This window comes from Uloborus diversus, chromosome 9 (genome assembly GCF_026930045.1).
Source record: "Uloborus diversus isolate 005 chromosome 9, Udiv.v.3.1, whole genome shotgun sequence".
Classification (NCBI taxonomy): domain Eukaryota; kingdom Metazoa; phylum Arthropoda; class Arachnida; order Araneae; family Uloboridae; genus Uloborus; species Uloborus diversus.
This window is the reverse complement of record NC_072739.1, coordinates 94,528,979-94,554,598: the sequence shown is the minus strand read 5'-3', so window position 1 is coordinate 94,554,598 and position 25,620 is coordinate 94,528,979. Positions and strand designations below refer to the sequence as shown.

The 25,620-nt window shown below is 34.6% G+C and overlaps 1 protein-coding gene across 1 annotated transcript in view; it reads left to right on the top strand.

Annotated features, from left to right (window-relative positions):
* Nucleotides 1–4,837, top strand: part of LOC129229697 (male-specific lethal 1 homolog) — a 33,932-nt gene extending 29,095 nt beyond the window's left edge. Inside the window, exon 8 of the mRNA XM_054864060.1 lies at nucleotides 1,494–4,837. Coding sequence (XP_054720035.1) covers nucleotides 1,494–1,566 — 73 coding nt within the window. The 3' untranslated portion in view covers nucleotides 1,567–4,837. The remainder of the gene's footprint in view (nucleotides 1–1,493) is intronic.
* The last annotated feature ends 20,783 nt before the right edge of the window (nucleotides 4,838–25,620 follow it).

The following is a 25,620-nucleotide window of genomic DNA, read 5'->3' as shown; positions in this document are numbered from 1 at the left end:
GAAAGAGGCTTTAATCAGCAAAGTGGTAGATAGCTTAAGGAGGGTCATTCATCTTCATTTGGATCTAATAAATTGACCAGTACCAGCGTAGCTAGGCCCATTGCCTGTTGCTGGTTATTAACAGGCACTGGGCATGGTATTTCTATGCAGAATATTTTGACTTAATAAACTATTTTATGAATTGTATGCATAGCAAAAGTTATTGTTGTACATATGTATATTCAAGTAATAGGGGTCTTAGTTTTAAAAATTATCCCCCCCCCCCTTGCCCCATTTTGCTCTTTGAAACTTTCAGGTAATTTTTTATGAACTCACAAATCACAATTACACCTGAATATTATTGCCTTTCTAAATTTAAATTCTAATTTCAACAATAACCCATTTTTTCCCAAAATAAAACTACTTTTGTCATAATATATGTCAACTTCTTGTGAATCTTTTCAATTTCGAAATATGGCTCTATAAATCTGAACTTGCACATTTATTCTCTATTGCAAGTTAATCAATGAAAGCTGAATAGGCTCAAGTTTGCATTCAGAGTATTTATCACTGCTTTAGCTGCTTTTGTATATTTTGAGGTGTAGAGACTGGACTGTGGACTTCATAAACTTTTCTTACTTCCTAATTTTTAAATTTACTCGAGCACAGTTGAAATGCCTTATTGGCTGAACAGCTAATAAATACATACGAATAATTGATTTGCATACTTATAAATAATTTGCAAACCTAATATTTTTAGAACTTAATAGTGCAAACTGAAGTAACTTTCTGGGTAGTGTTTTTGTCTTAAACGCCCTTATATTGTAATAAACCACTGTATAGATATTGGAAATAAATGTTGAAACCGGTGGGGGGGGGGGGGGAGTGACTTCAAAAACTCCTCTCTGGCGATGCCATTGAACTTGGGTATTTTAGCTTCTTCCCATAACAGTTAAAAGCAGTTATGAAAGGTTTTTTTAATTTGCTGATTCTAGAAAATATACAAACTCTGACTGCTGCAAGCTTTGAAAAACCTCAAAATTAAACTTCTTGGTATCTGCTTCTCTTTATGACCAAACTTTTCAAACATTTTCAGAAAAACTTTCAACACAGTAGATCTTTCATCAAAGCGTCTCTCGTTTTAGAAAAAGCAATTTTGTTTTCCTATACTTTTTTGTATTATTGCCTTATTTCCATGTGTTTGTAGTAAATGAAATCTGCATACAATATTTTTAGTACAAATTTATGATATTGCCTTGAAAACAAAATTTTTTTACCTTGAAAAGTACTTGAAAAGTGCTTGAATTTTTTTCTGCCTAAAGGGTATGAACCCTGTTATCAGAAAACTTGATTTTCCGGATTTTGTTACCACTAGGTCATAAAACTCACAAAGTTTAAAGCTCACTAAAAAAAGAGCTTTATGTGTAGAAATACAATTTTTGTCTAGTTCATGTTATGCATTATTTCTATTATTTTTTAACTGAATTTTATTCTTTAAAATGAATCATTTTCAGTGAATTTTCAATGCCCTGGGAAAACAGTGATAGTTCAGTGGCAAGTCCAAGCAGCAGCAGAAGAAAAGATTAGGTATAGTTATTTGATTAGAAGATTAAAAGTGCATCTGGGAACTCTCTAAATCTGAAATAGAAAAAGATGGAGACATCGGAAAAGGGTTTTTTTTTTATTTTAAGTGTTGCAGACTTTTATGATTATCCGAATTGCAAGATAAAGCATGTTGATAAAATTACATATGCAAACTCTGATGCCTTCACTCAACTGTATTTAAGAGTTCTACTAAGTTGATTTACTATTGTCCAAAAGTTAATGTTTTGGGTAACAGTTGTACACATGTATATTGAAGCATTTCTTTTGAACTCACAGACTGAACTCGAGTCATATTATGTGATGTCAACCACTTCATTTTGAAAATGATGGTTGAAATACTCATTTTAAAGAGCAACATAATTGTACATGAAAACAAAGATAATGTAAATATATGTAAATATATTGCTGTATATAAATGTGTATATATGTAAGTAAATGTTGGACTGTGATGCTCCAAAAGGGTTTAAATCCTATTAAAGAAAAGTTACCAGATATTTTCAAGTTGATATTGCTTGATATTTCGTGAAGAAACGGGTTTACGGCAGAGCAATGTTTTGAAATAAGCTTTCAAATTAATTTAATAGTAACACACTTCATACTACAAGTTCTAACCTCTATAGTGTTACCATATTTCCTCATTGTTCTCAAGTATGTTTATGTGTGATAATTTTCCTTTATTAATTTGCCAATCATCTCCTCAGCTTGACTTTGTTAGTTCTGAACCAAAATTCAAAATGATGTTTGAATGTTAGATTTTTATAAAAGTTTTACGTTCGTTATAGTTTTGAAACAATGTCAAACCACCTTGACAGTTTCGGATAAACAAGTGTAGACCTCCCTTCTAAGGATCTTATATTTATAAATGTATGAACTAATATTATTTCAGTATATTTTCTATAGCATTCATTCACACACAGTATGACACACTTATTGTGGGCCTATTCTTTGCAAGTGTCTGTGTTTAGGAAAGAAAATTATTTTGGTTTGCTTAGTTTTAATGAGAAAAGTGAATTGAGAAATATAAAAAATTCCTAGTCCCAAGATACTAGAATAATGCACTGAAACATTGGTGAATAACTATCTAATAGTGAAGAAAAAGTATTAATATTATTTCTAATAGTGGTAGACTAGCATTTGACTTAAGAGCAGGATGGATAATTTTCAAGAAGTGACAAATACAATCCACTGGAATTAGTAACGTTACTCTTCAAAGGAATTCTGAAAACATCAACTGCTGTGCATATGATGATCAGTTAGAATTGTTCCTTACAAGCAAGCTGTAGAACCTGTAATATGTGAACAGATTTGGCATGTGATCAAATTTACTAAGAGGTTTTGCAAGTTAAGATCTTATTTTTAAAAGCAGCTCTACACTGTATATAAATCATCTCAAACATTACTTTCCAAAATATGCTGAAAGGAACTTCCTGAGTTAGAGAAAGTTAAATGCATAAAATATGAATTTAGCTAAGAAAATCATAGCATGTACAAAATCACACAGCTGAAGGCGTTAATTTGTTCAAAATTTCTGATCACAAGTAATAATTTTAGGCAAGCTGTGTTTTTCGGTAATAATGCAACACCATCAAACAAGATTTTTCTGGATTGAAAACAAAACTTTGACTAACAACTGGGTGAGGCGTTTAAACAGTCCCAAAGTTACAACAGTAGAGTCCCAAAAACTCAACCTAATGTGGACCAAAAGTGCTCCAGTAAGTTTTATTCATATTGGTTTATATTGCCTAAGTTAAGACCTCTGTTTCTATGGTATTGTTTAAGAAGTGCTGTGCCATTCTCGGAGTAGCATTAAACTAGCTCTCTGAAGTTAAATAAATCAGTGGCATTATTATAGAAAAAAAGGTATTTTGAAATGTATGTTTAGCAGATGTACTTTTTTTTTCTTTGAAAAAAAGAAGAAAAGTTGATGGTATAATGCAAAGCATTAATTTTATACTCCTCTCCTAAACAATGCTCTATAGTAAGCTTTTTAAGATAAAGCTGCCTATATATTAGCATAGCTGTGGTTAATCCTAGCGATTGATGCTTCCATAATTCATTTTTATTCTACAAAATCAATTATGTTTATAGCTATACTGTAAGTCTAATTAATGATCTTTAGACGATAAGAAATATTTCAGGAACAAATTGAGGTATGCTCATCTTGCTTAGGAGAGCAGTATACGGTGAAAATTGAAATTCATACCTTCAAAAATTATTAATGACAAAAATCTTGAAAGTTATGTAGATTTATTTTTATTATGTTATTTTTTTAGTAGTTGTCTTTTATATTTTTTAGTTTGTTACATTTTGTTGATTTTTAAAAAAAAATACTTTTGTAAGTAGTTTTACGTGATTAAAAAAACAACATTGAATTTAGGAGTTATAGCTTAAAATATAGATAGATGCTACATGTAGCTTAAAATTAAACATTAGTCCTGAAGGAGTTCATTTTGAATGCGTTTTTGAAAGATTTTGTAGGCAAAAGGGTTAATGTTGAATTTTGATTCCTCTGTTCTAACTTCTTAGCTAATTTTTTTTTCAAATAAATTCCTCTTAAATCCTATCGTTTGTTATTTTTACTTTCGAGTGTTTTTAATAATGCAAAAATGCATTTAGTTTTATACAGCAAACTGTTGCAAGAATTATCGCTATTGTCAGCATGTTTGTTGTAAAAATACAAAAACAAATCTAGTCATCCTTAAAATAAAATGGATTCATGTTTTTAACAAGTTAATATTTCTTATCAATTTCTGACAATGGTTATAGATGCTATGCATCAAAGTATTTTGTAATTTCATTTAATTTAAAGTGAGAATTGCTTTATTTTCTAGTCTTCAAATCCCAGTTACTTTTCAATTGAAATATATGTTCATTTTAAAATGTTACTCATACTTTTATTCATTGTTCACTTTCATATTGTCATAACATCTGTATTTTAACATTTCAAATTAACCAAGTTTTATTGCATATTGATTGCTCATATAATTCATTCTAAATAATTTCTGTGATGTGTACATGCAACCATTATATGTACTTAACTGCATTTGAAGCTGAAAATGTGTTTTTTTCCGAAATGCCATATGCATTGTAAGTTGCTTGCTTCAGAGGTGGTAACTAATTTATACAGCCGAAAACAAATCCCTGCTATGATAAACTTTGCAGATTATTGTTATTTAAATCCTGTCTCTAGATTTTCAAAATCAGCAATAATAGTATTTAGATATTTTCATTAAAAAAGCTATTTTGAACAATGTATATGTGATTCTTTATTTTGCTGTCAAATAAGTTTTTCTCTTTTAGTTTTGTATTAAATGATATGTTAAAGAAATTATCAAGAATAAGTTACTTAATGCATTGATTTCAGGGATATTGCCAAATTGGGCTGGATAAGAAACTATCTCCAAAATAAAACGTTTTTTTAATTGCTATTATTTAATTTATTTGGTCACTTTGATGATATTTGTGTTAGACCAGACCTTATTCACACTCATTTTGATGAGGAAACCTTGGTGCCTAAATGCTCTAATTTTCTCCTTCTCAATTTTTGTTTAAGAGCATTGTTTTAGTTTCAACTAATAAACTGTGCATTTTATGAAAAACATAGTGGGAACTGTGTAACACAAGTATTATGATACTGATTTGGGGGAGAGGTGGCTTAAATTTATTTTACTTAATAAACACTACAAAAACATGCAAAATGGTGGATATGTCAAATGCCTTTCCTATAATTTATTCACTCAATGGCTAATTGTTTCAAAATGATATCTTGAAAATCACACTTTTGAGAAATAGTATTTCTTACTTCCTCTAATTAAAAAGAAAAAAAATGTGTGTTTCACATATCGTGTAACTATCTTGTACCAAATCAATAACATATTTTTTGTTTTTATCACATTTAATTAAAATTTTTATTAACTTCAGCTCTGTAATAATATTTTTACAGTAGTATCTAGTATGTTTCAGGACTCCCAACTGGTCCCTTTTTTAGTTTCAAGTCCTCAAAAATCCAGTTTTATTTATATAAGTCTGGTCTCTTTTTAATACTTCATTTTGAAATTTTCCTGTACTGCTTTTCATGCTATCCCAAGTCAAATAAATCATGAGCCACAATCATTTTTTGCAGGGGCTAAACCTTTTGAATTTACTAAAAGTGAACTTTTTAAATTTAATTTATTCTTCTACGTTCTTCAAAATGGCAGCTTTGCCTTTTTGCATTTGTCTTATAGTAAAACCTTAAATCATCATTAAAAATGTTTTAAACTATATCTTTCACTGTTTAATTTCTAAAACTTTTAGTTGTATTTGAAATGCATGTTAAACTATTTGTGTTAATCCATGCTAAAATTTCTTCTTTCTTTGCTGGCTAGTGCTTGACCTCTTATTTTTGCGAAGTAAGAGCAATGCTTTTGAAAAAGAATTCCCATTTCGAATTCATGTTGCTCGTGTACATTGTAACATTATTTGCCTTTTCACAAAACTATGCAATTAAATGTAAAAAGTATTTTGAAGTTTTACCTTGAGAAATGAACTTTTCAATTGATTGAAATAGTTACTCTATCTTATAGATTATTTTGTTAAAAACATATAATAAATCTGAAGTGTCCTGAAATCAACTATAAGAACAAGATGTATTTTTTCCTTTATGTGGTACAGCAAATTTGTTTGACAACTTAAAAGGACAGGACGTAATCAGTTTTAAAGATTTAAGAAAAATATTAGAAATTAAAACCTTATTTTTTAGTTATTTCCATAGATTTTACTATTAAACCGATCCTCCTCCCTCTTAAAGTGGCTCGAATAAATGTTATGTTAAAGGAATATTGTAGATATATATATTTTTAATCATCTTTGTTGTAAAAGTAATTGGAAAATGAAAAGCTCATGCTTTCTAAAAATGAGTAGGTAAATTTAAAGAAGTTTTGTAATTTCAGGGATGATTACTTTGTAGGTGAATAATTTTAACAAAGTTATGTTTATTGTGAATATTTATCATGAAGCATATATCTTCATGTATAAGAGAAATAGTTGAAATTGTGTAATTTGTTTAGTCTTTAAGAATTACTTTTTAAGTATTGAAAAAAAAGATTCATGTGATCAATTCTTTCAATTACTAATAATTTTTCTCATCATATTCCTGTTTCATGTTTCTTTTCAAAGTTTATGTAAATGTAAGATGTTCTCGGACAGAGCAAATCTGTGTTAACGGAAAATTATAATTAAGTTAGAGTTAAACTTAAACCAGATGTGTAATAATACGCAAGGGGAGACTGGGGATACTTGATTTCCACTTTAGTTTTCAATTTTTTTCTCTGCTGCAAATTATCGTTTAAAAAAAAAAGTACGTGAACAAAAGTATTTTTTTTCATCTATCTGACAGTATTTTTTTAAGTTGACATTAAGCAGATAGTTATGGTAAAATAATTTTTTCTAATAATTTCATAAAAGGATCATGTATTCCCACATCAAGGGATACATGATCCCACTGAGAAGATAGACCTTTCATCAGATCAGCAAATTATGTATGGATTTTAGTATCATACATAATGTTTCTAAAAAATAACAGTTTCTAATTTTCTTTATTAGATTATAATAATGTGAACACAAATTAACATTGTTTTAAATTCTACCAGGACATTTGTAAAAATAATGTACACAACTTGAATGAACTTATGATGCTTTTGACCAGTTACTTATTCTCAATACAGTTGTGAACAATATATTTAATAAATAAAACTAAAAATTTTTTAAAGTAGTGTAATGAAGCTAAAATGACAAATAAAACAAACTAGAATGAAAAGCACAAAAATCAACTTATTTCCTTCTTCTCTTGCAATAATAAAGTTAAGAGTTATCAATTGAATTACTTTCAAAAAAATGGAAGAAAACTAAGTATCAGTGTACTTATAAAAAAAGAAAAGAAAGCCTAGCATATGTTTTCAAAATCTGAAAAGTCAAATGCAAACAATTCGTTTGCTGTAGTTCTTGCTCCGCTCAAACCTACTGGATGTGTGCAGCTTAACACATTTTGTCAATTTTTCAGGAAAAATAGACTGATTAAGCATATTACCTTTTTCGCTTTACAAAACTTATTTCAAACTCTAGAAATCCAACTTTGCAATCTATCCGCTAATGGGTCTACATAATGGGCGACAAACTTTTTTTTGTTGTAAATCAAACTATAGCAAAACATTTTTTTTCATTCAAACAAAGATTTGACATCTATTTCAGCATTTTCAAACTCATTTGGCTGATCAGAACGTAATTCTTAAGTAGAGTTAGTTTATGTTTATATGTTTGAGGTATTATGTGGGTTACAAGTGCAAACTGATATTTTAATTGTTTTGCATATTTACTGCAGTGATTGTTTAAATCTATCACCCATGCTATGATAAATTTTATTATGTTAATGTGGGTTTGAATGCTTAAAGTTCATGTCAACTAAATACATATAACTCTCACTTAACTCTGCTGGAAAAGCAACTTCAACAATTAGGTGGAAAAAATGGTGGCCTCAACCAAAGCCACTGTGCCTCAAATGGTTAATGCAATATATCTTTGGTAGGAAATAAGCTAAGCTGATGTTTTAAACTACAGCAAACGGAGCAAGAACAATCTCAAATTTCCAATTAAAACAAAGCTTCTACTAAAGTAAATTCGACAAAACAACCATTGTAGTTAGTAATTGCAAAGCAAGGCTAGTAATTCTTTAGCTCGATGCTTTAAATAACTTTCTTCTTGGTTTATTTATGTCGAGTATTTTGGAATAGCTAGCCAGAATTGATTAATGCACATAAAAATTGGCTGTTTTTTTGGAAAATTAATATTGTTTTTTATTAAATTTTGGCTGGGTGGAGAACCAGTTCTTTTGGTCTTCTTCCAACTAAACGCATGTTCTCTCCTTGCATGTAGCACTTTCAGTGGTGGATTTACCATGTCACAATTGTGAGGGATCCCCCATGACCAGAGGGGCCCCAAAAATGCAGGTGATAAATGCTTTGCATGCATTGACAAAGCAGTCCCACCAAAAATCCTTTGTGAGGATCCCCCAAATTTATAAATCTTTAATAGTGTGTACTTTTCAGAGTTTTTATCAGTTTTTCATCCCAGTTCTTTGTTCTATAACAATGGACCATTGAGGTGTACAGTGTTATAAAATTTTTGTAAGTGACAGAGAAATTGTAGACATAGTGCACTGGTAAAATATGAACAGGCATGATGAAAAGTGAAAATGTTCAGAGACTATTCAATTAAGGAGTTCTGAGCCTCAAAAACCAATAAGAAGTTAAGGCAGAAATGTAAGAAATGGCATGAGAGTTATCAATCTGGCAGTGCTCGTAAACAATCATTTGAAAAAAAAGAGAATTGTCGTATCTTGCCTGTGATCTAAAGACAGTTCAATCTCCAACCAAATTTTGAAATAATCATGAACGTATTTTTTCACAATCTTGTATTGCCGAGTGTAGAAATATTTCGGTAAACTCTGTTGTGTATGCCAAAAGACAGTGGTTATAGGCCTAAATATGCAATAGAATGGTAAGTTTTAAGAAGTTGAAGTGTATATTTTTTTTGTTTTATGAAAAGTTAGGACTGTAGTTGTAAATGTTTATAAAAAAGTTAGATTCGAAAGAGTAGATAGATTTTTTGCTGGAATAGGACTTCTGAATATATTTGCAAAATCATGGGAACATGACGGCATTTGATAAGGCCATGGCCAGATCGAAGCACAGTCCTTTTCTATTTTTGTTAACAGGTATACAAAGTCAAATTCTATTCACTTTTTTCCCCCATCTCTGAGCCCTTTTTCAGTCCCCTATTCTGACATGAAAAGGTAACGCACAGTATCTGCAGAAATGAGTTTTTGAGACATGTTTCCATACTAACGATGGAGAAATGTCGGAATTAACCCTTTTCTTGTGCTTTATTTTCAGCGTAAACCAAATAAGCATGCTTGTACAATAAAGCAAAAGTTCGATAGATGACAAAAATTAAAATGTTGCAGTTACTGCGCTTTACCTTCCCTCGGCAGGATTGCTATGGATTTGAACTCTCCGGTGTAGGGCCATGATTTTAACTAAGTTTTTATTGTATGTGTATGCTGTTAGCTTTTAAATAATTCTTTGACTTGAATAAGTAGCTGAAGAAGTTTGTTCATAATTTTTTAAAAAAAATCAATTGGTCAAAAAAAAAAAAAAATTACATCAATTTATTTAAAATCAAAACTTGAATTTGCTGGAGGTTTAAAATTTTTTATAAGGATTTAGGTGGCATATATTATGCTTATTTTCATAGGATTTCTTTTTTTTTTTTTTTTTGAATCTCTTAATTAAAACACTCACAAGGAAATTCAGCTGAGAAAAAGTATTAAAAATAAATTAAACCAAACCCGAATTGGTTGCAAACACTATTTTACATCGTATTAGGTTTTTCGCTGAATAGAGTTTCGTGAAAAATGGAATATTCTTCACATTTGAGCACTCAAAGTAAGTGGATATTATTTAAAATATTATTGTACATGAATGATTATGAACATATGAATCTTTTTTAACTGTTGTTCTGGTTCATTTGTAGTAACAGAGCTATTTTTGCTCTTATAATCCGTTAAAAATTTCATCTCTGAAAAAAAATTAGAAATACTATATTAATAATCAAAAGTGATATTGGACTCTTCGAAGTCTGCTTTTGTCGTCGTGTAAAATATTCGAATTAGTTATCAGTCCTTACAAAAAATACTCGCCTATCTAGTTCATATATTTTCAATAGATTTCATTGATTATGTAATAAAAATTTTAATTTTCCCTTGTTTGTGTTTAATTTCTGGTTAAGTCTACGTACGTCCTAACAAAATTATTTTTCTTCATCGGGGATACCTAAAAGTTTCCAGCAGTAGAGATGACATAAGTAAACAGATTCAAACACACATACATAGCTACTACAACTTTTAATAAAATTAGATACAAAGCGTCCGTGTTTAACCTACAAGACCTCTTTTTCGCAACTGTAGTCCTAGAAGCCTACTTCCAATTGCAATAATGGTCAAAATGGGGTTAAGATATTGAAGGTTTGAAGCAGAAAAGAAAATCGGTAGAAAAAATATGAAATCTAAATTTTAATACGGTTGCTTTTATAGCTATTTTTCTCTTCTCTTGGATTTAGGCTTTCAATCTTTAGGATTCGTAGTATATATATATATATATATATATATATATATATATATATATATATATATTTTTTTTTGGCGTGCACAATTGTGTTCTTGGGAAGATATGCACCCCTGGCTTCTTTGATTGTAAGATGGAAATTTTAACTTCTCACAGATTTTTAAGTTACAGATACTAACGAATTGTAACGGATTGATTTCGAAATACTATTTTTATTGAGCAATAAATAAATACCTTTGTGCCGAGGAATAACAGAAAATATCCAACGTTGTTTAGCACAGAATACACGTGTTTCGGGGTTTCAAGGAACCCCTTTTTCAATTCAATGGTGTAAGCACACACCTTTGAATAGAAAAAGAGGTTCCTTGAAACCCCAAATCATGTGTATTCTGTAATCTGTTTATTAGTGCTAAACAACGTTGGATATTTCCTGTTACTATTTTTATTGCTTCAGGGTCAGATGGTAACAGATTATTTGCTTAAACGTTTTCTGACCCAAGCCAATTTTTTTTTTTAACTTTCAGTTTCCAATTGCACTGTTTTGAGGTTCATGATTTTGAAAGCACTCTTCCAAGACACCCACTTCTTCAATTTGACATAGAAGAAAAGAAAAAAGGCAAACATATTCATTTGTTTTTTTATATACAGTGGCAGTCAACAAAATACATACACATTTAGCTTCGTTCATCTCTAAAATATTCATAAATTCATTGTTTAAAAATACGTGTGCGTGTTCGATTACATCAGAGGTTCTCAACCTTTCAAACTCTGCGCCATAGGCGGCTAATGCACCAAAAAAGTGTGTGGGAGGGGGGGGGGGGTCAAGTGAGTGGAGCTCCAAAAGAAGATTTTTTTTCCTGGAAAATTAGGGTAAACGATTGGATTTGAACGGTATCATTGATTTCAGGACCTTTCCAAAATTTGGGACTGATGGTCACAGTAGACGGCATCTTTTCAATTCAAAGTAAAATCAGTTTTATGAAATAGCAACAAAAATATAGATAAAACACATAATTTTTTAGTCAATTCTCCCTTTAAACATGGTATGAGATTTTTAGTTTTGAACTTGGGGAAAAATAGAGGGGCAAAGTCCTTTTACGTTTGAAAGTGAAGGAGCCGTTGCCCCCTCCATCGTATGACCATGCTCTGCGCCATTCTTTGTGGGTTGATGTCTTCAGCGTTCAAAGGACGCGTTCACGCCCCAAATAGAACAATCGGAACTCGAAACTAAAGCTGGTCAGGCTGAAGTGAAGCTGGTTATTAAATGAAAAAATATATAATTCCATTTACGAAATTTTATATTGCTACAAAACTGTTGAGTACATTTTTCTAGAAAATAAGAAATCGTAGAATCAAGGCACAAGCTACAAATTAATTGGGAATAATCTGGGACCTAGGCGAGGCTGTTATGTAGTATCAGTGACTAAGTTTAGCGAAACTTTGGATAAACAGGAAAATGGTTTTTAACATCCATGTTTGTATATTTGCTCGAAACTCACATTTTAGTTCATTACTAGTTCCTGAATATGATAGTCTATTTTTAAAATCTTGCGTCGGTTTTTAAAGCACTTAAAACTTTCTGTTTGTTGAACAAAGTGAAAACTAGTCAGTAATTTGAATTTTCAATGTTACTAAATGCCCTGATTGAAGGTCCCACAGTTAATTTATCTGTGGGGTAGGCAATGGGGGATTTTTCGTATGATCAAGGACTTCACATTCAGTCTGGTGGAAAGGATGAAAAGTTTGACTCTGCTTTTTGAAAACAAACGAAAAAGTGTGACAATTTTGAAAATATTTTCAAGTGCATGTGGCTCAAAAACTGGGTAAATTATAGTTAGTTTTAGTTATTTTATACACTTGCGCCTCTCTTGAAACTCTTCCACGCACATTAGGGGGCCGAGCCCCCAGGTTGAGAACCCGTGATTTACATGATGTCATATATATTCAAGGAGTTAGTTCAACTCTGCAAAATTTCTGACAAACACAGGGGTGTTTGTAATACGAAATTTCAGAAAACTTCTAAAATTTTGGGTTGCCGTTTACGAAAATTTTGAGCTGATAACACATTCTAAAATTGAAAAATTATTTAATAAAAAAACCTTTTACACTTTTTCCGTCATTTCAATGCATTTTGTATTTGAAGAGTTCTATATGTGTGTGTGGGAAGGGGGCAAGTTTTTTCATAGTTTCCAAAAATTTTACCGTTTTCAGAAAATTTTACTTGAGTCCATTTGCAACCCTGGACAAACATAACATGTCCACATTTTGGAATGTCGGCCTTCTTGGACTGGCAGTGATCCTCTAAGATGCAATTCCTCGTTTTGACTTATATTTTCCTGATTCAGCTTATCAGTTTAATTTCTCTCTGTCGTTGCAGTTGTTTTCACTTTAACTACACTCACTGCCAAAAGTTGAGCACGGAGAGGAAAATAAATTTCTGAAAGCCAATCCGAATTGGAGAGGGTGTATTTCGCTAGACAGGTGGACAGAAGTATGCAAATATGTTAGGTAACAGCCAATCACGGTTTCGTGTCGAGAATTGTGAAAAATGGCAGTCGTACAAGAAGGCAGCATTGTGAAGGGTTACAAGAGTTGTTTAAATGCCGATAAAAGGTGTTTTGAACTTTCGTACGATTTGTTTGTATGGCTTTCGGAACGCGAATGGAAGATTCTGAGAGATGGCGTGCTGTCGCGAGCATTGAAGCAGGACAATCAATCACAGATGTTTTTCTTTTCTTTGGAGTTCATCACTCTCCATAAAAGTTTCCATAATCATTTCATGATTATGGAAACAATTTCTAACGAGCTAAACAGTTGTATGGAGATCTGTGACGGGTCATCTAAGGTTTAGAACCCCGCGGAAGATCCATATATTGCTGTTGTAGCCAAGCGGAACCGAAGAGAGACCTCCACATGTGTGACATCTATGGTTGCAGCGGCCATTGGTAAGAAGATATCTGCCACTATTGTTCACCCAAGGCTATACACATGAATAGGCTGTATGCCTGGGTATCATGAGTTGGTGTTCCTCTCTCCGTCTAATCCGAAGGAGCACGATAAAAGTGGTGCCGCCATTATATCAGTTTCTGATTGGGCAATGTTATGTTCACAGATGAGTCAAGATTTGCTCTGTAACTCAAAGGAAAGCGTGTAAGGATCTGGAGAGAACAAAGCACACGTTATCAGCACCAGAGCATCACCGAAAATCCCGCATTCCGAGGTGGAAGTATCATGGTCTGGACAAGGATATCGTTGGGGAATCACAGCTACCTGCACATCTACAGACGGGGATCTGCGACGGCTATATGGTGTCGAGATGAAGTCTAGACCCCACTATGAGATTGTACGCTGCAGAAGTGGATCCTGCTTTCGTTTTAAGGGACAATAATGCGCGTCCCCATAAAGCTGCCACCGTTGACGGCTGCCTAGAAAGTGAGGATATTGCGCGTTTGGACTGGCCAGCGTACTTGCCCGACCTTCATCCCATTGAAAATCTTTGGGATGCCCTCGGGCGTGCTGTGTGTACACGTGTGTCCCACCCAAAGTCACTTTCACGGTATTGGAAACTGCTCTACAGGAAAAATAGCCATTTCTCGACTCTGTGGTGGTTGATCACCTCATTAAAAGCATAATTACACGCTATAAACTGTGTAAGGAGACGAGGAGTGCTCAGATACCCAATTAATGTCAGTTTTTGTTGTTTGTTTGAATTTACACAATATTTTATAAATGACTCCAATATGACGTCATCTTATAAATTGTGAAAATTTACTATTTTTTTTCATTTCTTTATGTAATTCTTGGTTTTATTCATTGCACAAACATATTTGCTACTTTCCTGCCGCATTTATTGTCGATCAAAACAGTACTTATCCATTTTTTTCGCATTTTATCTCTCCGTGCTTAACTTTTGACAGTGAGTGTAGTTATGAAGACTTTTCCGTAGTTCTCAAGATTTCTTTCTCAGTCACTCCTCAGTCGGCGTCTTCCGAATCATTAAAATTTCTCCACTTCATTTATTAGAGTTCTGCATTTATTTCTTCGAATTCAAGACACAAAACTTTTTTTTTTTTTCTAAATTATTAAAAGTTCCCTCAATCATAAAAATTTTTTCTATCATTAGAATTTATAAAATTCAATTTCTGTCATTCCACTGCACCTTTAGTAATTTGCACACATATAGTCACGTGCTCATCGCAAACCGAAGGGCAGGAATTAGTGAATGGAGACAGCAAGTCCAATCATTGGCTAAGCAAAACCTTGTTCGAAGACCTCAAGTCACGTGACTCAACAGCGACGAATGGTTGACAGGTTTTGCGTGTAATTTACGAAAGAAGCCTGTTTTCTTCCAATGATTTTCTTTAAAATCTATCACGTGACTTGGGGTCTTTCCCTCGCGAATGAAAGTCTTCAATCCCTCCATTTTATCTCTGCGCAAAGTCGTATACATTTATAAAACCAAATCTACAGGCAAAAAACATCAGTAGACCAATACGGCCATGATCGCCACCGTCAACTGAAGCCACCAATTCCAAGTTCTTTCCCTCGGAGCACCATTTTCGATGCTGTGGCGTGCCTCTTTGGTGCAGTGATCTTTATTTCGGCCTATACAGGCCGCGTACGCCATGGCGTGAGCCACGTAATGTTGATCGTACACGCCTGTAAAAAGATGAGCCATCGGACCAATTGCGTAAACTCCAACGTCTTCGCCACCGTGTGTCGTTGATGAACGAGGAACTGTAGCTTGTTGCTGGTAATTTTTGTCAGCTGAAAATTAAAATAATATATGAACAAGAATCTTATGTGAGAAATCACTCTAAATTAGAATTTGAAAGTGTTGCTGTTGGCAAAAGAAAATATCAAATATTGGCGAGAATTAAATGCTCTTTAATACAGGGGTGCCCATCCCCCCCCCAAGCTCAATGGCGCAAATTCCCCCCCCAAAAATTTTCTCGCTTTCGAATTGGGTTAAACATAACAGTTTTTAGAGTGTTAAATTTCTAGTCAAATTCACGGGAAGGTGTGGGGGGTAGCGCTAACAAATACCATTTGAACTGAAATATTGTTGATCCGCCTTGTCTTCCCAAATTTTACAGCGTGGACCTTGAGTAAACAAGTTTTGAGTATCCCTGTATTTTGCTACACCTTTTTTTTTCTTCTTCGAACGTATGAATAATTACAGGGAGAGTGGATTCAACTTTCTGGCTTAGGAGTCATTACTAGATGTATGCAATATGAATCTTGAAAAGGAAATTTATCGTCATTTAGATAGGGGGTCCGGGGGTTTCTCCCCTGGAAAATTTTCAAAATTGTTGTTTTAAAACCAGTTTTAGACGATCTCTGGTGATGTTAGGGGGATAAAAGGTTTGGTGAGCCCTTCCGGGTAATTTTTCAATATTGAAACTTTAAAAGCGCAATTGTAGATCCTCTAACGTTGTGTTAAGGAGGGCTCTCCTTTGTTTTCAAAACTGTAGTTCTAAAAACGCAGTCTTAGACTATCTGCGGTAATGTTAGAGAAAGAAGAGATCCTAGGGTTCTCACCAGGAAAATTTTCTAAAAAGAATTAAAAAGAAGTTAAATTCTTAACTTCGGAATTGAAGTCTTAAAAACGCTATCTTTGGATGGGGGAAAAGCAGTTTTCTGAAATTGAAGCTCTAAAATCGCAACTGTAGCCGACCTTTGTGACGTTAAGAAAGAGTTTTCGGCAGCTCTCCTGAAATTTTCTCGAAATTGAAGCCCTGAAAATCAAATGTAAGACGATTTTTTAATCATGTTGACAAGAGGGTGGAAAGGGGGGGGGGGCTCCACTTAAGTTTTTCAAATTTTAGCTTTAAAAACGCAGTTTTGATAGATCTTTATACTGTTAGTGGAAGGTGAATTTCGGTGTCTAACCCGGCAGTTTTTTGAAATTGATACTCCAAAAACGCAATTCTAGGCTTGTCTTTGATCATGTGAAGGAAAGAAGGGGGAATCAGGTGCTCTCTCCTATAAATTTTTCAAAATTGCAGTACTACAAACGCAGTTTTAGATGACTCTCATCACTGCCACACGTATTCATGCAGAATTGTGCTACTTCCAGAAAATGCATAAAAAACGGAAAAGAAGTCAAACCGTCTGTTCCAGCTTTGAAACGGACACCAACTCCATTCCGTCTGTGATGTGTTCCCTTCATTGAAAAAGAGACACGGTAATTAAATTTTGGAAAGAGTACCAGGGTCGTCGCTAGGTCAAACAACTTCTGGGTGGGGGTACGCTTTAGCAGGCCCTTAATTGTTTCAAACGCATATTTTAATGTGCAGAGAGAGAGAGAGAAGATTTGGCTTCTGGTTTAGCAGGGATAGTCATATTACTAGACCTTAGTACTAGTAATATAAGTTTAATCGTAAGGATAATATTCAGTCAGAATTAGGGGGGTGTGGGAGGGCTACCTTCCTGCATTATTCCGAAATTGAAGACATAAAAATACAGTTTTAGACTATATTTTAAGTTTGGGAGGAAAGGGAGATGAGGTCCAGCATAGCATCTCCCGATATTTTTTCCAAATTTAAGTTTCCAACACAATCGTACGTTATATTTAATTATGTTCAGAAGAGGGGATCTGGGGCATCTCCCCCGAATATTTTCAAGATTGTTATCTGAAAAACACAATTTTAGAAGATCTGTGGTGATGTTAAGAGAGGAAGAGACTCGGGGGTCATCGTTCTATAATTTTTCAAAATGCAAACTCCAAGCACGCATCCCCAATTGTGAATTATTTCTTATTGTGACATGTGTAAAGGGGGGGGGGATCCGGGGGTTCTCCCCTGGGAAAAATTTGAAAATTGTAGTTCGAAAAATGCAGTTTTAGATGATCTATGGTGATATTAAGAAAAAGAGATTCGTCATCACCCCCAAATATTTTGAAATTTTGAAGCCTTAAAAACTCGATTGTAGACTTTTTTTGTTGAAAATTTAGTGCACCGGCAGTTTCTTGAAATTAAAGCTCCGAAAACGTAATTTAATCCAACCTTCGATGAAAAGGGGAAGGGGAGAGTTTTGAAGGTGCTCGCGACCAGAAATGTTTCATAATTGAAGCACTAAAAGCGAGATTTAAGACATTTTTCTATGATGTTGGCGAGAGAGAGAAAGGAAAGGGGGGGGGGGGCATTCTCTCAAAAAAAATTTCGATCTGTTGAAACCGCAGTTTTAGAAGAGTTTTGGTAATGAGATTGGGAGTTCTCCCCTGGCAAATTTTTAAAATTGAAATTCCGTTAACGCAAACATAGACGATTTTAAGTAATGTTAGAGAGGTAGAAGGTTATGGATATCTCTTCCGAAACATTTTATGAATTAAAGCCTTTTACAATGAAATTTTGGTAGATCTTCGGTAATAACAGTTTCGGGAAACGTTAGCGAGTTTGTTTTTTAAATTAAAGTAAAAAAGACGAAATTAATTTGACCTTGAATGATGATGAATGATTAATTTAGAGGGCGTTTCTCGGAGGTTACGTTTGGAGCACTCTCACGGTTTTCCGAAATTGCAGTCCTAAGTTCTCAGGTGTAGGCCACCTTTAATGACGTTAGAGTAAGGGATGGGGTTTGAGAACGTTTTCCCGGGAGTTTTACAAAACCTAAGTTTTAAAAAGTCACTCACAGGCCAGCTTTGGGGACGTAAAAAGAAGGGTTTGGAATTCCCCACTCTTCGTTTCCCTCCTATCTTCATTGTAAATTTTAATTATTGGTAAACATATTGTGTTAATATTTTCTTCCAATTTTCCTTTGCCAAACACGATTATCTGGTAGGATTTTCCATAATAAAGTTTTCAATTTCTCGCTTAATATTTTTGTTTTCTTGCAATACAAGCGTTTGTGGCCTTAGGAAAAGGACTTTTAACATTTTGAACGGATGTAATAATTTTCTGAGATACCTTTTAGGTCTCTATTCTACTTCATTTTATTTTAAATAGGCCACCTGCATCTCTTGATCAAGCTTTGATTTACTTACTATTTTTACATTCAAACATTTAGAACTGTCGCGAGGTCGATTGGCCGCGAACATATGAAAAACACTTGAGCATAAAATAAAACTCTTTTATTTACAATTTAAAAACATAGACGTCGTACATCCTGCAACCAGCAGGAATGCAAGTAGGAGACCGAATCTAGCAAATAAGCGACTCGCTTATAAATAAATGTTTTTGCTGTTGCCACTCACTCGGTGGCTAAACTTTTCAGGATAAAGTAAAATTACATGCAAATTCGACTGAATATGCAAAAATAATAAGTCCTCTACAATACTCCCCTCTGAGTCTCGAACAGTTAGGGAGAGACGAATCTATCCGGAAAGCGAACTTGTCGTCCAGAACGCGTCGTCACTGGAACAGGAGTCGGAGTTGAAATATCCGGGCACAAATCCTGGTTAAGTAAATATGCCGGCTTTAACCTGTCGATAGAAACAGTCTTATCCAAACCTTTCACGGATATTACAAAGTCCTTGACCATCCGTTTCACCACTGGGAAAGGTCCGTCATACTGCGGTTGTAGAGGTCGTCGCACCGCGTCATGTCGCAAAAAGACGTGGGTACACGAGTCCAAATCCTTGGGGATGAAAACGCTAGGAATACCATGTCGTGACGCTGGGGTCGGACGAAGCGATCCAATTATCCCTTGCAGATTCTGCAGAAAAGTCGGACTCAGAACCGGCAGTTTCGATTCCATGACGAAATCTCCAGGCAAACGAAGTGTCTCACCGTAGACGAGCTCGGCGACTGAAGACGCTAAATCTTCCCTGTAGACTGTTCTCAATCCGAGAAGCACTGAGGGTAGGGCATCTACCCATGCCGCACTTGAAACACAACTGATGGCTTGTTTTAAAGGACGGTGCAGTCTTTCAATCATGCCATTGCATTTCGGATTATAAGCTGACGTTCTACTTAGTTTAATTCCAAACAAATTTGCAAATGACTTAAAGAGCGAGGATTCAAATTGTCTGCCCTGGTCACTAGAAATGACTGAAGGAACACCGAAACGAGCAATCCAAGAAAAATATATAGCTTTAGCTACCGTTTCTGCGGATATATCTGCTATCGGAGTAACCTCCGGCCAACGCGTAAAGCGATCAACAATTGTCACGCAATAAGTATATCCCCGACAAATTGATAAGGGCCCTATCAAATCGACATGAATATGTTTGAATCTTCCGTCAGGAAGTGGGAAGTTGCCATATGGGGATTTTGTATGCCGGTGAACCTTAGTTTGCTGACATACTAAACAAGCCTGACAATATAATTTTATGTCTGCTTTCATACCTAGCCAAACATATTTTGCAGCTATTAATTTTGTCGTAGCGCGTATACCAGGATGAGACAAATTATGATACGAATCAAATACCTTTTTACGAAGAGAGTCGGGAACAATAGGTCGAATGTTTGAAGTTGAAATATCACAAAGTAAAAATTTATCCGAATTCGGAACTGGAAATTTTTTAATTTGCAGCGATCGGCTTTCACTTGCGTCATTCAATTTTTTTAAAAGCTCCGAATCTTCCAACTGTGCGTTCGCTAGCGATTCCATATCAACAGTAGAGGGGATGGAAATTTCTTCGATGCGTGAAAGCGTATCTGCCACGACATTTTCTTTTCCCTCGATGAAACGAATGTCAGTAGAAAATTGTGAAATGAAATCAAGTTGACGTAAACGCCGGGGGGAAGCTTTTGAATCGTTTTTCTGACTAAACGCAAAAGTGAGAGGCTTGTGATCTGTATAGATCACAAATGGGCGCGCTTCTAACATATATCTAAAATGTATTATTGCACTATACACCGCTAATAGTTCTCGATCATAGGTTGAATACTTTTGTTGCGTTGAAGTTATTTTACGCGAAAAGAAACCTAATGGTTTGAGACCTTGGGGAGTTACCTCATGCAGAGCTGCACCCATTGCAAAATCACTACAATCTGTTATTAATGCTAATTTTGCATCTATTGACGGGTAATGTAAAAGCGTAGCACTAGCCAACAACTCCTTACATTTGTTAAAAGCCGCAATCGCTTCTTCTGATAAACTAATTTCAGTTTTAGCTTTCTTATTTTTCCCTTTTAAATATTCATTTAAAGGAATTTGTATGCCTGCATCAAAATGCAGGCATACAAATTCCTTCTATACTATCTATTCCTTCTCTACAATACTTTGATGCAGGCATACAGATTCCTTCTACAGAACTTTTGCTGTGAGTATTCACTACAATACTTTAAATCTCTCTTTGCATTGGACTGTTTCTCTCTCTCTCTCTCTATTTCAAACTTATTTCGGCAACCCATACATATTTCTCCACTTAGTAATGATTTTCAGGACAACATTTTTCATCAAAAAAAAGAAAGAAAGAAATGTTTCGGCTACCCCTATCCTATGGGATAGCCTAATGAAGCTGTTCTATTTATTTATGTATTTTTTTTTTTAACTGAAGATTCATGAAGCATGGTTTTGTATAACCAGGGCCACCGAGAGACAAGGCGTGCACCGTGTTAATTTTTGTCGCCGGTCTTCACTCCCATTACGCTAATTTTACTCTATGCACAATACTTTAATTTGAGCCGAGCCCATAGTTTTCGACTAGACAGACATACCCACTCTGCGGCCTAGTGAAAGAGTGCATTGTACTGAATACTTCTTTTTTCGTTGATAAAAATGTTTGAAGCGTACATTTCCGCGCCCCTTACTTTGATATTCTTAATAAAAGAGAATCATGGATGTTCCTAAATTGTATTTTAAAATCACATTTTCTATTCAAATTTCACAAAAAAAAAAAAAAAAAAAAAAAAAAAAACTTTTTGTCACTATTATTTCAATTGTTCATTTATAGTTACTGTTTTCATTTTTTTTTAAAACAACGAAGTTTCCCTTTTTCTTTGTTAGTTGCATCGCTAAAATAAAATTGGCGGCCCCACTTCTGAAAAAGTGCGGGGGGGGGGGGGAGACTGCCTCTAAGAGTACGTGAAAAAAACATTATTAATGCATCTATTTCTTGTTGAATGAGTTTAAATATGTTTTTCTTTCCAAAATTGAAAAATTTCATGTTAAAAAAAAAAAAAAAAAAAAAAAAAAAAAAAAAAAAAAAAACCTTCCAGAAAAAAAAATCCCCTCCCAAAAATTTTGATGGTCGCAACTTGCGCCATAATCCGCCCCCTGTGGGCACCCCTGCTTTAATACTTTTCCTCCAAGTCTTAGCCTTCGATCATCATGCGTTCCCGCTTAACTGGAGTACTGTTGAACGCATACAGTGGTTACAAATAGGCTCTGATAAGTTGACTTCCGACTTGAGTGATTCCACTTCTTAAAACAGGGGTGAAGAAAACCGGTATTTGTTGCCGATAACGGTTAATGGGCCCCATTGTGTCAACTGAAGAATTTATCCTCTTTCAACATCTAATGAACTTGCCCGAGGTCAAGCATCAAGTTATCAGAACCAGAGTACTCCACGCTGAGAATCGAACGTCGAGAATTAAATAAGAATATTACTGTCAATCAAAAAAATACATGCAAGCGTTAATATACCCTTTTCAAAGTTCGTGATTAGTTGATTTTTTAGTTTCAACGGAAACATATTGATTGGCATTCACTTTTTTTCGTAAATTCGCAATAGTTAAACATCCAATGCAAGTATAGCTTCCTGACCACGGTGAGATGGCGGATGAACTGGAAGCGGAAACGGACCACTTCATTTTGAAACAGGCAAGATCGCGCGAGCAGTGATGAAGGTTTGCTGGTAGAGCGATCTCTCTGATTCTGCCTATTACAATTAGCCCAGTCAATGAAGGTAAAAAAATAGGCTTTGTAGCAACTAATTTGGGGAAATCTGAATTTTCGCAAATAAAGTATACAATAAAAAAATACAAAGTCTCGACCCCTACCCCTCTTGCTTTCCCCCCACCCCCTCCGAAACATTGCAAGAGCAGTAAGTACTATGATTATACGCTTTTCGCGTCGTAACTAATTACGGGAAAGGTGAATTTTGGCAGGATGTTAGTATATAAAGTATACACTAAAATATCACAAAGTCCTGACCAATACCCTTCTTGCTTTCCCCCCACCACCTCCGAAACATTGCAATAGCAGTACTATGATTATACGCTTTTTGTGTCGCAACTAATTAGGGGAAAGCTGAATTTTGACAGGATGTTAGTACATAAAGTATACACTAAAAAAAACACACAAAGTCCCTCCCCTCCCTCACCTCTTGCCCCCCTCCTCCCCACCTGCACCGAAACACTGCAAGTCCCGACCCCTACCCCTCTTGCTTTCCTCCCTCCTCTCCAAAACACGTAGACCATCAAGAGCAGTACTATGATTATACGCTTTTCTTTTCGCAACTAATTAAAATAAAGCTGAATTTTTGCACGATGTTAATACATAAAGTGTACACTAAAACCTTGACAGTCCTGACCCCACCCCTCTTGCTGCTTCCCCCCCCCTTCCTTCCGAAACAATGCACACTGATCAGTTCAGTACTATGATTATAAGCGTACAGCTTGAAAATTTATGATGTTACCGGAATGTTCCTTTTTTTATTTCACTCCTAACAATATTGTAAACCAGTGGTGCCCAACCTAAGGCCCAGGTGCCGTATCCGGCCCCCGAAGCTGATCCGTGTTGCCCGTTGTTTTGTGAAACGTTACAACTCGAAGAGCACGATTAAAGACAATGTTACAAATTGTTAGCCAAATATTTAGAAATTGGTTTCTGAAAACATTTTTGGGGAACACTGTTATACACAAATTCTGAAACAAAAATTTTTTATGTAGATAGCTCAGTTTCACCATTTTACCAACTAAATCATATGCAGAAAACTCACAACAAAAACCGAAAAGTAACTTCAATAAATTAATAGCTTTTTATTATTACGTCTTGGAAAGAAATGTTTGAACAAAATTTATAGATAATGATATCACAATAATCATTTTTTTGAAATGGATCAACAATGTAATGACGTTTACTTAATGTTTTTGCTACCATAACGCAATTATTTGTTACAAAAGTGTATAATTCGTTTGTGTATGCGATAGTCTACAAAATAATGTTAATGCTTGGCTAAGTATTTAAGCTTTAAATAAATCAGGAACAATATATTTTAACAGAGATTATTTTCTCACAGCGGTTATTATTAACGTTTAATATTACTTTTGGTTATATTTTTAAGTCTTATATAAGGGGCCATCTTCTAATATTTCGTTGGTTTGGTCCGAAATATTGTTACAGTGCCTTCCACTATAGTGTCCACACATAGACGTGCAATCGAACCTAGCTTTAAGACAGATACAGTTTGCAACACATAATGTTTTTAATTGCAAGATATTAATTGGAGAAGTTCACTTGAAAGCAGAGGTAATCTTCATGAACTTAGGAATCAGTCTGTTGCATGAAGTATAATGCTAACTCCACTCTTCTGGGGGACGTTTAAAACCTAACCAAGTTTGAATCTGGTGTTGATCCCAAAAACTCTGGTGGAAACCTTAAACAGATGTTGACGAGTGACGTCTGAAGTTCGTGGAAGTTTTGACAAGTCAAAAGTCGACTTTAGGGACATTTTTGCGATTACTTGCTTTTCACAAACTTTTATTCAAACTTGGTTAGGTTTTAAATTTCCAGCTGAAGAATGGGTTTGAAAATATATTTCAAGCAACAGACTGATTCCTAAGATCATGACAATTACCTCTGCTCCAAGTGAAATTCTCCTACTCATATCTTGCAACTGTAAAACATTGTGTTACAAACTGTAGCTGTCGTAAAACTGGGTTTGATTGTACGTCTATGTGTGAACACTGTAGTGGAATGCATTGTAATCAGGGGCGGCAAATAGGGGGGTCAAGAGGGGGCGGTCGCACGCCCAAATTCTTAAAGAGCAAATTTAATTTACGTAAATCGCCAATCAAAGTTGAAGAAAAACAATCTTGCTGGTTCTCCATAATGGTTGACGAAACTTGACACATTTCCAGACAAGAGCAAGTACTTCCCGTTTTATAAATTATTAGAAGTTCATGAAGCCTTTTACTGGCCTTTTCAGAACAGAAAAAAAAAAAAAAAACTGATGAAGAATCATGGTTAATTTTAACAAAAGACGTAATTTCCTCATATGGGCTAAATATCTCGTTCTTGTGTGCTGTGCGTAAATGATGGTTATGAGAGGCCCGTGCAGTGGTGTGGCTGCACAAGAAAATGCCGTGGTATTTTACATTTATTTTTACGTTCATACTTTAATTGTGTCTATTTGATGAGTGTTCATCACTTTCTTCCGCTAGAAACACATTTCAGCTGCTCAATGCATAGTATGGTTTCATTATACTGTTTAAAAATACATACTATCTTTGAAAAAAATATCACACATCAACAAATATCTTCTCTGGGGGCTCTTTAACTATACAATCTCCCCCCATATCATGATTACGTGCTGTTAGCCAATATGTGTTTTGTTCCATACTGAGGTAATTCGTATTTAAGAAACTCGACCCCCCAGATGGAATGCTGAAATGCCGCCCCTGATTGTAACAATATTTCAGACCAAGGCAACAAACTGTTAGATGACCCCCTATAAAAGAGAAATTGTAGTTATAATAACTTGATGCCTTTTTTTTTGTTGTTGTTGAATGCATAGTTCTCGAGTTGTAACATTTCGCAAAACAACGGTTCACACCGATCAGTTTCATCGCTCGGATGTGACCCGTGGGCCGTAGGTTGGGCACCACTGGTTTATGATATTGTAAGAAGTGAAATAAAAAAAGGAATACTCCGGTATCATTAGTTTTCGAGCTGTAAGCGTATAATCATGATACTGCTCTTGCAATGTTTCGAAGGGGCGGGGGGGGGAGCAATAGGGGTAGGACTTTGTGGTTTTTTAGTGTACTTT